General features: G+C 44.8%; 1 protein-coding gene across 3 annotated transcripts in view; it reads left to right on the top strand.

The window, feature by feature from the left end:
• The window catches only part of Ntm (neurotrimin), a 977,086-nt gene extending 965,431 nt beyond the window's left edge, over positions 1–11,655 (top strand). For 2 of the 3 annotated variants that reach the window (XM_057767805.1, XM_057767806.1), the window contains 2 exons: positions 5,155–5,187; positions 9,905–11,655. In XM_057767805.1, the coding sequence (XP_057623788.1) occupies positions 5,155–5,187; positions 9,905–10,005 (134 nt within the window). In that variant the 3' untranslated portion in view covers positions 10,006–11,655. The remainder of the gene's footprint in view (positions 1–5,154; positions 5,188–9,904) is intronic. The other variant, XM_057767807.1, reaches the window with a different exon arrangement.
• The last annotated feature ends 801 nt before the right edge of the window (positions 11,656–12,456 follow it).

Here is a 12,456-nt window from a genome sequence, read left to right as displayed (position 1 = left end):
CTATTCCTGATGCTCATTTCCAGATATTCATAGCAGTAACGTTGCTTAGAATGTGGCAGTCGATGGTTATTAAAGGAGGCTCCTGGGAGTTGGCAAAATGTCACAGGAGCCTTTTCTTCTGCTCGTCCCTTGCACATACCATCTTGGAGAGCTGAGATTAGTAAGGCAAATAAAGCATCATTAAAATGCCAAACCTAGAGACCAGCATGAAGACAAAGATTGAAGCAACTAAATTTGAACCAATGAGAAGACAATACACTTGCTGATCACAGTGGTAGCACGGTACAAAGGTATCTGAGTTCACCCATGCAGAGTTCTGTTGATGTCGCTTGGCAACAAGCTCAGACAATACTCATGTCACCATCACCTGGTCCACAGGTTTTCCAAGGATTCAGGATGAGACACCAAAAAAACTGTAGGCCACAGCTGACTTTTAGGAGTCCTCAGTTCTTAGACGAGTCATGTAACCTCATTTGGACTTCTTTCCATCTTCTCTGGAGTAATCTGCCCTTTGGAGTTGTTCCAGTGTTCCATTTAAAAGGTTCCGAAGCACAGCTTCGCAGTTTGAGTCTCAAGATACAGGCTAAAAGACAGGGACTTCGTCCATACAGGGCACACTCCATATTTCTTTTCTTTTTCATTTCTTCTCATCAGGCAATGACCTCCCCTTCTACTCTTACCTCTTGCCTATTTATGATTTGTTTATCTCTTGCCATCTATGGATACTTGGAGTCTCTTCCCATTTCCTCCAGATCCACTCACCTAAAGGGAGTGATATATGGCAAAGTTGTCACCACATGTCACTGTCCTCCTCTAGAGGACAGTAGTTGTTTTGTTTGTCTTGATAGTAAGCTAGATATTTAAGTTCATGGCCTTTCATAGACAAGGCAATGCTTTACCACTGAGCAATAGTTCTAGCCTTTGATGACTATTTTGGCCCCTTTGTTAGCTCAATATGAACTCCTTCCTCCCAACTCTCAACATGGTCTTCTGACCTCCCTCATCCCATCCCTCCCCTGCACCCATTCTGTTCATCCATTTACATTCTAACTGTGTGAACACTCACCAAAGACAGCATTAGATCTGAGAGGCAGAGGGAAAGAAAGAAACAAATTGCAGGGGAGCTATGTGACAAGTGAAAGAAAATGCTTTTATCATAAAAAAGAGGCGGGGCTACATCATCCACTCTTGCTGATGAGTCAGAACAGGAAAGCAAAACAAAGAACAGGAAAGAAAAAGGGGGAGTTCACGGATGGATTCAGATTAAGCTTGTGACGCCACTCCTGCCTTTGAACTCCCAAATGAGGCACCATTCAGATGGAAAATAAAAAGCATTAGAGAAACACTAACGTCAGCAGTAGATAGGACAGATGCCCCTATGATGCTTTCAGAAGTTATTAAGGTAATTCTGACCACTAGAACTACATTGTCAGAGAAAATTGAAGCATTTCACATTCAGGGAGTATTCTCTAGCAAGCAAGTCTTAATTGAAGTTACATTTAATATTTGGAGAAGCATCTCCACAAAGCAAAGTCACGTGCAATGAAACATGGGAAAAAGTTCCCTCCCATTATGAATTTTTCTCACCCCATCATCTCAGAAGTCCCCTTGTTGGATGTAAGTTAGGGCAGAAATTTTAGACTACAGAAGCCTGGAATGTTCTGAGAGATTCATGTGTCAATTAGCATAACCGCTGGACTAGACTGTGAAGCTTGTCATATTTTAGAAGAAGCAGATCATGCACTTGAACACTTTCAGTCATTTATCTGCATTCATTTTCCTCTTACCATGACTGGTCTCCAATAGAACAGACAAGAGAGCTGTTTCCTCCAGGAACACCTCCAAGGGATGCTCTTCTTACATACAGAAAGACTTAGAGGAATGTATGAGTTTCTACAACAGAAAACCCTTGGCCTTTAAAGAAATTTGAGGCTGCTTTGCTGCCTAATATCTCCATGAACGAGAAGTGATAAGAGAGTTTTATTCCTCCTCAGCATTTTTGCCACCCTTGACATATTTCTCTGCCTCCCTTTTGCAAACACAACAGATTGCATGTCACCTTCCAGTATTAATATTTGGTGGTGCAGGACTCTCAAAGTGATAAATAAGAACTTTGAACTGGGCCATCATCCCTCACCGAGCTTCTGCGCGGGTAAGAACACGGGCCCACGCTGCAAGCTCAGCGGCCCCGCAGCTGTTCTTCTCTCATCTGTTGGCCCTCTGTCTTCAATCTGCTCAGATCTGATGGGATCGCTGGGCTCGGAGATGCTGGCTTATTAATACACTCGAGCCTCCCAGTATTAAAGGGTAGACAACAAAAGCAGAGAGCTCCTCCTGGGTATCAGAAGGAGATGATCAGGTCTTCCTGCAGAGAATTCAATGTAGTCAGCTAGGCCAATCTAGCAAAGCATCACACAGTCAGCATTTCTAGGGCATACATATGAAAAAAAATGTTATCCTTTTTTTTGTTTTCTAGAAGAGTGGGTTGAATGACCATATTCACCCAGAAGCAAATTTCTTCCTGCGAGATTTAGAGGCTAGCCCTGAGCTTACCTGAGCACTTAGATTCAGCTATGAGTATCTGCTTTGCTGACATAATGATCATTTCTGGAATGAAAAGACATATGCAGTATTACCTGACCTAGGATATTCTTTATATATTTTTTTCTTCATCCCTCTTTCTTTCCCTTCCTTCTTCCCTTCTGTTGTTCTTTCTTGCTTCTTCCCTCTAGTTTTCCTTTTTCTTAATTTTTACCAGATCACTATGGTCCTGTCGGGCTTTATGTTAATATATCATTAGAAAAAGGATTTGCTAAATTTGAATCAATATCCTATTGAAAAAATTATTTGGATTGTCAAGATTTCCTTTTTAATTTTTATTTTATGTGTGTTGCCTCCTTGCATGTCTAAGTATCACATGCATGCCTTGTGATATAAGGTGTTCAATCACCCAGAACTAGAGATATAGATGGTTATGAATTGTCATGTAATACTGAGAATTGAATCTATGTCCTCTGCAAGAATAACCAGGGCTTTCAACCACTGAGCCATTTCTCCCTCTCCTGTTTCTCCATCTCCACTCTTTCTTTCTTTTTTCTTCTTTTTTTGCTGGTTAACCTGGAACTCACTATATAGACCAGGCTGGCCTCAAACTCACAGAGATCTGCCTGCCTCTGTGTCCCAAGTGCTGGGACTCAAATCATGTAATCATGACTGGCTTGTTTGTTTCTTTTCTTGATAGTTGAAATGTTACTCAAAGTCTACAGCTTGGAGTTACCACTGGCTTCAGAGGTTCTCACAAAGTTCACACAATGACAGAAGGTCACCATGACAGAAAGGATAGTGTCAAACCTCCAGTAGCTCTTCTTTATGCTAGAACAAAAGTAGACTATAGTCCACAGAAGGAACAGCAGGCCTGCATTTCCCCCTGCACACTAAGCAAGTTGGCTGAAACACTGGGACCTAGAAAAGTTCCAAAAGTATGAGTTCTAGATAAGGTCAGAACAAGTGTCAAATTGCCCTTTACCCTGGGGATGCTAAAGAATTGAAATTTTTCTCAAATGGTTGCACCAGGAATCCAGGGCTGGGGGAGCTGAATGGGAAAATATGTATAAGTAGTTTTTTGATTTTCTGTGTGGTTTCTAAATCAGGAATGTGTGCCTTCCTTATAGTCTCAGATCTACATAGGAACTACTTATGTCCTCCTATAGCCCTATTTGAGCAAGTAAGGGCAATACTCTGTGAGTAACAACCTACAGGACACCTTATGTTTTCACTGATTGTGGTCTGGAGGCAAAGTCTGCATGATTTCTTTATCCCCCAACATCTCCCCAGGCTTTCTTTCCTTCCAATCTCTTTTTTCTTGGCACAGAGACTCATAAAGCAGCCCCTCCTCAGCTTCTGAACCATTCCAACAACCCATCAAGTACTCCAAAGGACTATGCATCAGTCATATGGAGCTACCACATCTGATTTCCCTCTCCCATCTTAACTTTACCTAGGGCATTTTTTCAAATACTAAACATTGGGTCATCCCTCACATTTTTATGTGTTTAGAAGGGCTCCTTAAGGTTGGTAATAGACACTTAAATCAGGAGGTTTCCTAGGCCTGGAGCCATTAAAGAACAGCTCGAGAGCCTGCAGCACAATATGCATTCATCATACTACAAACATCGAAGTTTCGATTAGGATGCACTGTATCGAAGACGGTTATCTCTCCAAATGTGAGGACCTCTGGACAAAGAACAGACTCCGACAGTAACACTTCAGTGCCCAAGGCTTTGATGATTGTCCATCTGCTCCCTGGATCCAGATGAGCAACTGCACAGGCCCTTGACTAGAGAGGTACATTACACAAACCAAGTCACCAAAGCTCTTGGCCGTACACAGAAAAGCTGTGAAAACCCTGCATATTCTTCCGAGAGCATACAGTCAGGAAAAGGGGGCTCTTTCACAATCCAGTCAACAGAGAAGTCTCTCTCTTCATGGATTTATAGGAAGTCCCACAGTAGCAGTGCAAGTACAGATGCCACTGTCTCTGGTGGCCCCAGAGAGAGGGTGTCCCATTAGGCCAGCTTGAAGTCAGATATTAAAGGTCAAGACTCCTCTCCCGTCTAAGAGCTGGTTCGTCAGAGTTTCTAAAAGACAAGACACAAGTAAAAGCAAGTCAGGCTTCCACATCTTCTGATTAGCAAGGGTACCCACACACACATTGCTATAGTGTAAATCCTACTGTATCAGTCAACTTTATTCTTAAGACTACAGAATTCAGTGAATTGGGGATAGTCTGATGAAAGTACGGATATCTCTCTGAAGAAGTTTTGACTCAGCAGCTCAGACTGCAAAGGAGTAGGTGTCTCCTAAGATCAAGTGTGTATTCGGGCTTTGCTTCAGTCCACGGTAATTGCCATCCATACTCTTCCTTGCCTCCAGTTCACTTCCAGCTGAAAACAAAACAAGCAAACAAAAAAGGCTGAAGGCCTGACTGTGAGTGATAGACAGCGGTCAGTATAACCCGAGGCAGGTATGAGGGCCTGGGGAAATCTCTTAGGCCAGTAAGTCTGACTTATTTCCAAGACCATCTGAGGGCAAAGTAAGCACCTGAAGATGCTTTCTGCCTTAACAGTGGCTATTTTTAATTTTTTTTTTTTTTAGAAGTGACAACTACAGCCCTGACCCCTTGGAAAGGTTTGTATATTTACTTCTCAGGCGCTGATGCCTTAGTGGGAATGGGGTATGTAGTTTTCTTGGCCTCTTCCTAGACGCCTCCTTCTTTTAGCTCACCCTTCAGCATCCTAGAGGAACCTCTTTCTGACTCTTGAGCGATTTGTCACCAGCCTAGATTAACTCTATCCCCTGTGATGTCACATCCTGCCTGAGTTGCTCCACTTGCACGAGTTTAACTGCCCTTTATGGCGGCACTAATGAGCACCTGCCCGTATTCGAAAGAGCTGGATTCTGGGACCCTGGCACTAGGCTTGCCTTTTTTTCCCCCCATGAAGCTCTCTCTAACGCACCAGTCTTCTCAGGCCATTGCCTTGCATGCTGCCTTTGCTTGTCCTTTTCTCTCCTTCTCTAACCAGAGCTAGAAGGAACATGGGGAGAGGGAGGGGAACTTGGGAGGAAAGGGGAGGTTCTTGGGTGAGTCACTGGAACAGGAATAAAAATGTGTCTTATTTGAGGCTTTCATGGCAGCCAGATGTTTCCGATGGATAATTGACACTCATTGCTGTTCTGCGAGACCCTAACTGTCCCGGTAATTAGTGTCTTTAGGCCTCCGCTGCTCTCTAGTGAGATAGTGGCAATAAAGGCATCCAATGTGGAGTGGAGGCGTGGCTGGGTGCAGAACAGATGCCTCATCTGAGTGACCGTGTCACCACACAGATGGGATGAGCTGTCACTTCCCTAGCATCCACTGGGAATGGGCCTTGCTCTTAGCAGGCTGTGACCTATGCCTGCCTGGACCAAAGAGCTTCACCCCATGGCATTCTTTCCTCTGGTATTTGCTCAGTATTTTCTCAGGGTGGGGCAGCCAGCCTTCAGCAGTACCCAGATGGGTTAGCTATCAAACTCACCCTTCCCTGAAGATACATGACCTGAGCTGGTGGGAAGCAAATTACATTTGAAAACTGAAGTCAAGGGACCAGAGAAGGCTCTTGAGCTCTCAAAAGTAAAGTTTTGACAAATTCCAAAAGAAATAGCAATCCTCAGGCCAGTCCTTACATACTGTAATAGATCCCCAGCACTCTTGAAGTGCTGGTCCATGAGAGTTTGCTTCTTGGTAGAGTTGCTCAGTCCTGGGACCTTCGATGACTTTGTTGGATAGAGTTAGACAAATGGAGGTTGGCGCTCTGTAAGAGAAATTGAAACAAAGCAGAAGACACACAAGAGAAAGTGTTTCTTGTTTTTTGGGTTTTTTTTTTTTTTTGCTTGTTTCTTCTATGGTCTGATTTTTTAAAAACAAGTATAATTTTAGCAAAAAGGAAAACATAAGCATGAGGCAATCATAGGCATGTCAGCATAAGTCAAAGGTTTATCCTTTAGTCAGTAAACACTGAATACCTGCTATGGTCAATGAGACACACGCTCTGCCATTACGAAGTCATAGCACACCAGATGTGATGGCATGTAGCTATGACTCCAGAACTTGGAATCCTGAGTCAGAAGGATGAAGATTTCCAATTCAGCCAGGGATAGGTAGGGAGATCCTACCTCAATCCAACAAACAAGAAGGGAAGAGAAGGGGAAGAAGCAGTTTTACTTTTTGGTGACACTTAGGAGGAATTGCATGTCCGACAAATAAGGAGAATTTAGAATATTAGGATTCTGGGAGTATATTTAATAGTAGGATGGATAAATTACTGAAAGAATCAAGGAATACTGCCTGGAGGAAGCCACCGGAGCCCAGAGCAGAAGGTGGAATAATGGAAAGGAGTGAGGTAAATGAAGAATGTTTCAGACAAAGGGCTAGAGACTTGTGAAAGCAAAAGAATATGTGTGTGTGTGTGTGGGGGGGTGTCAGCCAGTGTGTGTGTGTGTGTGTGTGTGTGTGTGTGTTTCTCTGTGTGTTTCTCTATCTATGTGTGAACATGTGCCCCCATGCACTGGACTTAGAATATTTAAGAAAACATGGCAGGAAGACAGCCTAAGGGGGCAGAGAGCTGTGATAGCGTACATTCTACCAAGGAACCAGATGTTTTTGCTAAGGCTGAAGCACTCAGCTGGAACAATTTGGAGGTGTGGGAACATCACTCTGAAATGAATGGAGGGGATAACTGTGAGGGGCCGCAGCAGCTGGTGGCAGCAGTAGATGATGAACTCGGTGACTTGGGAGGTGAGTCACGGCAGGTGTCTCCTCCAGCAGGCATAGAAAGGCCTCTTCCCTTGGGCTGTCTTTCTCCTGCTCCTTCATACTAAGTCTGAAGAGACAGACAGGGTGGAAAGGAGAAAGTGTGTGCACAGAGTAGAGGCAGTCGGCTGTCTGGGCAAGGTAACTCAGGCCTGAAGAAGAACAGCGGGAAGTCCCTGTGACTTTTACCAGACAACCAACCCTTCCTCCAAACAAAGTGATGTGTTCTCAGGCACTGTTCTGTTTTCTAGAGTTTGCTGGCTTAAGAGCTGTCCTGCTACTATATCCTGTACTGTTTCCCAATGTAGAACAGAACACTGGAGCTCTGGAGTTGGGGGGGGGGGCTACCAATGTAATTGAACAAGAGCCTCAGAGAGAGCACCCGGGAGAGCTACCAGGCCACCGTACAGAGGTTCCAGGCTGGACAGAAGGTGTTCAGCCTTACATGGACTTTTCTTACATGGGCTTCTGTTGCATTCTGAATAGCTTGTAGCTTCTGCCCTTCAGTTAAGCATGAAAGGAGGGAATGTAAGAGGAAAGAAGCACCCAAGTGTTATCAGGGAACTGGGATTTTTCTCAATCTCTTTTGTCCCCAGCTAGCTTTTTGGTCATGGCAGGTAATTAATTGGGCAGAGAGGGTGAGAAATATTGAAGTTGATTAAGGAATGGGTGATAAAGCTGAATACCTGAGTATTCAGAGAGCAAAAGAGATAGAGATGAGAGAGAGAGAGAGAGAGAGAGAGAGAGAGAGAGAGAGAGAGAGAGAGAGACAGGAAGAGCCACGCGCTATAGTCTGTACCCTGATAGATTCCCCATCGACTAAGTACTCAGGACATTTTTAAAATTGCACTGAGCAAGGCACATGTAGAAATATGGAATGAACCACTCACTTTACCAGGGGAGAAATGGAACCTGGCTTTCATGGCCTGTATATAAGATCTCACAGGCATAGACAAGGGCCGAAGTGGAAAGAACATAACAGTCCAGAGAGGAAAGGCACCCTCAAAGTACAGGAATGTAACCTCTTTCCTGGGAAGTCAAGAAGTGACGTATCTCCCGTGAGAATAAGGAAAGGTATGAAGACAAGGAGTGGCTATAGAGAGGGAGTCTTTTGTGCCACTTTGGATGGAAAACTAGCAGCTAGATTCTAGACTGTGGGAGCACTTGGTGGCTAGTCCTATGTGACAAGCAATTGAAAGGTAAGTCATCCGTTTTTCATGATTATACTTCATCACCTGTGTCCCCAAGAATGCTTTCCAGTTTGTGTCGCCTGGATCACCTCCCATCAGACACAGCAGAACAGGGTTCCCTGGGCTTTTCAGCATGACAATTTAGCATGGCCAAAAAGCTCCCAGTGTGTGACTGCTGTGACCCTGCTGATGTGACATTAACAGCTGCTGACCTCAAAGGACCAAGAAATGCAATCCTGTGGGCAGTAGTTAGGTCAGAAATTCTGGGACTTGACAGACTGATCCCACGTGCAATCAGGAAGTCTGGTTGAATCTGGTCTGATTTCATCAGAAGAAGTGACCACAGTGCTGAGCTCCCACGTCAGGAAATCAGGGTCTGGCAGTGTTGGGGTGAGGACAGGGACTGAGTATTGTCACTAGTTCTAAATAGCCTTTCAGGGTTCCAGAGCAGATCAGAGCAGGTTCTAGCAGAGGCCATGTCCCTGTTCATGAAATGTCTAAGGCATCTGCTTTCTGACCATATGTACTGTTTCAGAATCATCACTTCCCTTTTCACAGCAGTCCTTGGACCCAAGAGCCAAAGTACCCCAGAAGTTTGCCTGTAACAACAGGAAAGCCACTGGGGTGCTTTACCACTTTGGAGTTAGTTCTCTTGCCTCTCATGTTTGGCAGAGTGTCTCTTTGTAAACCAGGTGAATTAGTGCCGTATAGGGAAGCTTCCCTCCCAGTAGCCATTCCCTGAAGCGGGTGCTACATGCCACTGTCACCCCAGTTGCATCCTGGTCCACACAGCGCATGGTCTTGTTCCTGGAGTCCTTGGCCTCTTTCTCACCTGGTTGAGGTAACACCAGATTTTCACTCAAGTGTCTGACTGGCCCAAATCAGCTCACACCGGCTAGAGAGTGGCCAAGGACTCCAGGGGGAATCCCAGCACCACCCGAAGACTGAGAGATTCACATTGTTGTAAGGGAACAGCAGCCAGCAGACAGACTGTCAGGCCCAACAGGTCCTTTCCCAAACAAGCTGTATCGCCTGAAGGTTCTGTAAATGTTTGAGGCAGTTGGATCGCAGGAGAGGATGGGTTATGGGGTGAGTAGCCAGGAGATCAAGGATTTGATGTTAGTGAAGCATGTTATGCCATGGGCAAATGATGATTCGACAGAGCCTTCTCTGTTTGCCAGGGAAGGCTACCTACCGCTTTGCACACTGGGTGTTGATTTGAGAGTCTGGTAGCGTTTCTATTGTTAGAACACCAGATGTTCATCCTAGAGGGAAGCTCGGTAGAAGTGACACCTGACCGAGGGACTGGTGAGGACTTTTCCCACCTTGCAGCAAGTAGCTCATGGCATATGTGTTCTCTCCACAGGCCCCGGTGCTGTCAGTGAAGTGAGCAATGGGTCGTGGAGGAGGGAAGGCTGCATTTGGCTCCTCCCTCTTCTGCTCTTACACCTGCTCCTCAAATTTTGATGTGATGTCCCTTCCGTGCCGGGGAGAGCTGTTGCCACTCTATCTCAATGCAACGACAGCACGGAGACATGACAACGAGTCAGCATCAAACGACATTCAGAGAATCACGGCCAATGGGACAGAAATTCGAGGGAGGGGAACAAAGAATACCGTGGGAAAGCAAACAAAAAAAAAAAAGTTTTAAAAAAGGAAATTTGAAAATTGCCTTGCAGATATTTAGGTACCACTGAGTTTTCTTTCTTTTCCCAAATGGGAAGAAGGCACACCTGGCTTGGACCCACCCACAAGCTGCACTGTGTGACCTCTCTTGTTGCCAGGGTGGGCAAGGGCTCAGCCACTCTGCCCACTAAAGTGCCCCACCATGGAACATTCTGGAGTCGGCCATCCCAAATTCCATCGGTCCGTAGAGACAAGCACAGAGTGAGAAGCAGGGGCCTAGATGTGCCGCGGAGGGCCCTTTGGTGGGCTGCGCCATGGTGGCATGTGTCATGAAGTGTGAAATCAGAAGAAAAAAAAAACAACAAAAGACAACAGCAACAAAAGAAAAAAAACAAAAAAGAAAGAAAAGGAAACAAGACAGCCTGACAGCACCATAATCCCACAAGCGCGACAGTCACAAAATAAATATATCGTTAAGCTTTTGTTTTTCATTTTACCACATGGACATCATGGATAATAAGGGATTCTGATTCATTATTAATTTTATTAATTATATTTTCTGATATGAGTCTAGAACTTAGTGCATAAGCAAGAGACAAAACTAAAAACAGACAGGAGAGGGGTGAAGAGAAGCGTGTTTAGTAAGCAAAGCAAATAGTGTACTTTTTTACCTAGGTTTACAACTGGTGGGCCACACACCAGGTTCTAACCACCTGGTGAGGCTTCGGCAAATCCACCAGAAACACATGTGATTTAACAAACACCTCCACCAGCGCTACAGACTCCTCACTCTGGCATTCCATGCAGACAGTACTATGCTATCTACACACTGCTTAGAAATGGAAGGTTGATCTGCACTCTATCTTGGTTTGTTGGCTATGCTTCTTTTGATGACATATATTATACAGTATATATATATACATATATACATATATTTTTTTTGTTAGAGTTCTAGCCATTTTTTTTCTCAGCAGGGTCCTTTCTCAGACATTACTGCATGCTGTATATGGCGTTAGCTGTGTGTTGATCTTCTAAAAGATGATAGAGTTTACTGGTAATTGTGTAATCAGCTCCTTCCTTTTTTTTCTTGGGTTATTTTACACGTCAGAGACATTTCTCAGAAGCGGAAAGGACACCAGAAACCATAACTAATATCAGGCGCAGCATCTTTCCAGGTGTGGCTCACTGAGGCGGAAGCCGCCAGCTTGCCTTCTCCATCACACCTCGGGGCATTAACGGACAGCAAGCAACTGGACCATCTAAACCAACAGTCAGTAATACCTTGCTTTAGCCCATTGTGGGAATCCCTGATGCCTTTGTGACTACTGGAGAACTTAATCCTCTTGGTTTATTTTATTTAACTTTCCACCTTCGTGTGAGTGTGTATGAAAGAGAAGAAAAATGCAGTTTTTAGGTAACCATTTTTTTTCCTTCCCCAAAGTCTGGGGACCAGAAAGGCCTCGGGGAGGGGTCCTGATGTGATGAGGGAAAGTGGGATTGGGGGATAGGGGAGGGATGGGTTGTCTCTGACTTGACATTAAAAAGTGTTCCATGTCCCTCTTCACTTGGTCTGATACCTCATTCCGTAATTGGAGGTGGAGTGTGAATTTGCCTGGCTGGTGGAAGAATGGAGGTGGGGGTGTTGTACTGGGCCTGCAAGGGGGAGGAGCTTACTTTGGCAAGTGCTCGGCTAATAGACACTGGGGTTTGAGACTTCCTGCATCCTCCCTGTGGATGCAAGGAGAATCAAAACTTTGTGGGGACCTTGTCTTCAATACCTACAGAGTCTTGTAGAAAACTACCACGATCCTGCTGCTCTTCAGTTTCCTTATGGGTCAGCTGATCCAGTCCAGTCACGGCTGCTAGTTCCATTTATTTCATCATGGTGTGTATTAAATAACCCCAAATCTCATGAACCAATATTCTGAGGACTGACTGCCTTCCATGTCTGCCATCACCACCCCAAACCTCACTTACATGCATAAATTAAGAGGAAAGAAATATTTTAATGTAACAGGATTTGAATAATTCTAAGACTGATTCTAGAAATGAAACCCATAGAAGATTGTGAGTCAGGAATGAGGCATCTGCCTGAAACGTCAGGAATCACTGCCCTTGTGACTTCAGGCGTCAGCTTTGCCTGCAAGGAGTGCTGGCATTTCCAGCTGCCACTAGCAACACTGATGTCGAATCATTGACTTCACCTCTCTCTGTCCCCCTTGGCCCTCCCACCTCAACTACATCCCTCACTGGTAACTTCGAGTACCAGACAACTCAATAGTGTGGGCAACA

The sequence above is a fragment of the Chionomys nivalis genome, chromosome 4, assembly GCF_950005125.1.
Source record: "Chionomys nivalis chromosome 4, mChiNiv1.1, whole genome shotgun sequence".
NCBI lineage: Eukaryota > Metazoa > Chordata > Mammalia > Rodentia > Cricetidae > Chionomys > Chionomys nivalis.
The sequence above is the reverse complement of the archived record's forward strand: the minus strand, read 5'-3'. Positions and strand labels throughout refer to the sequence as shown.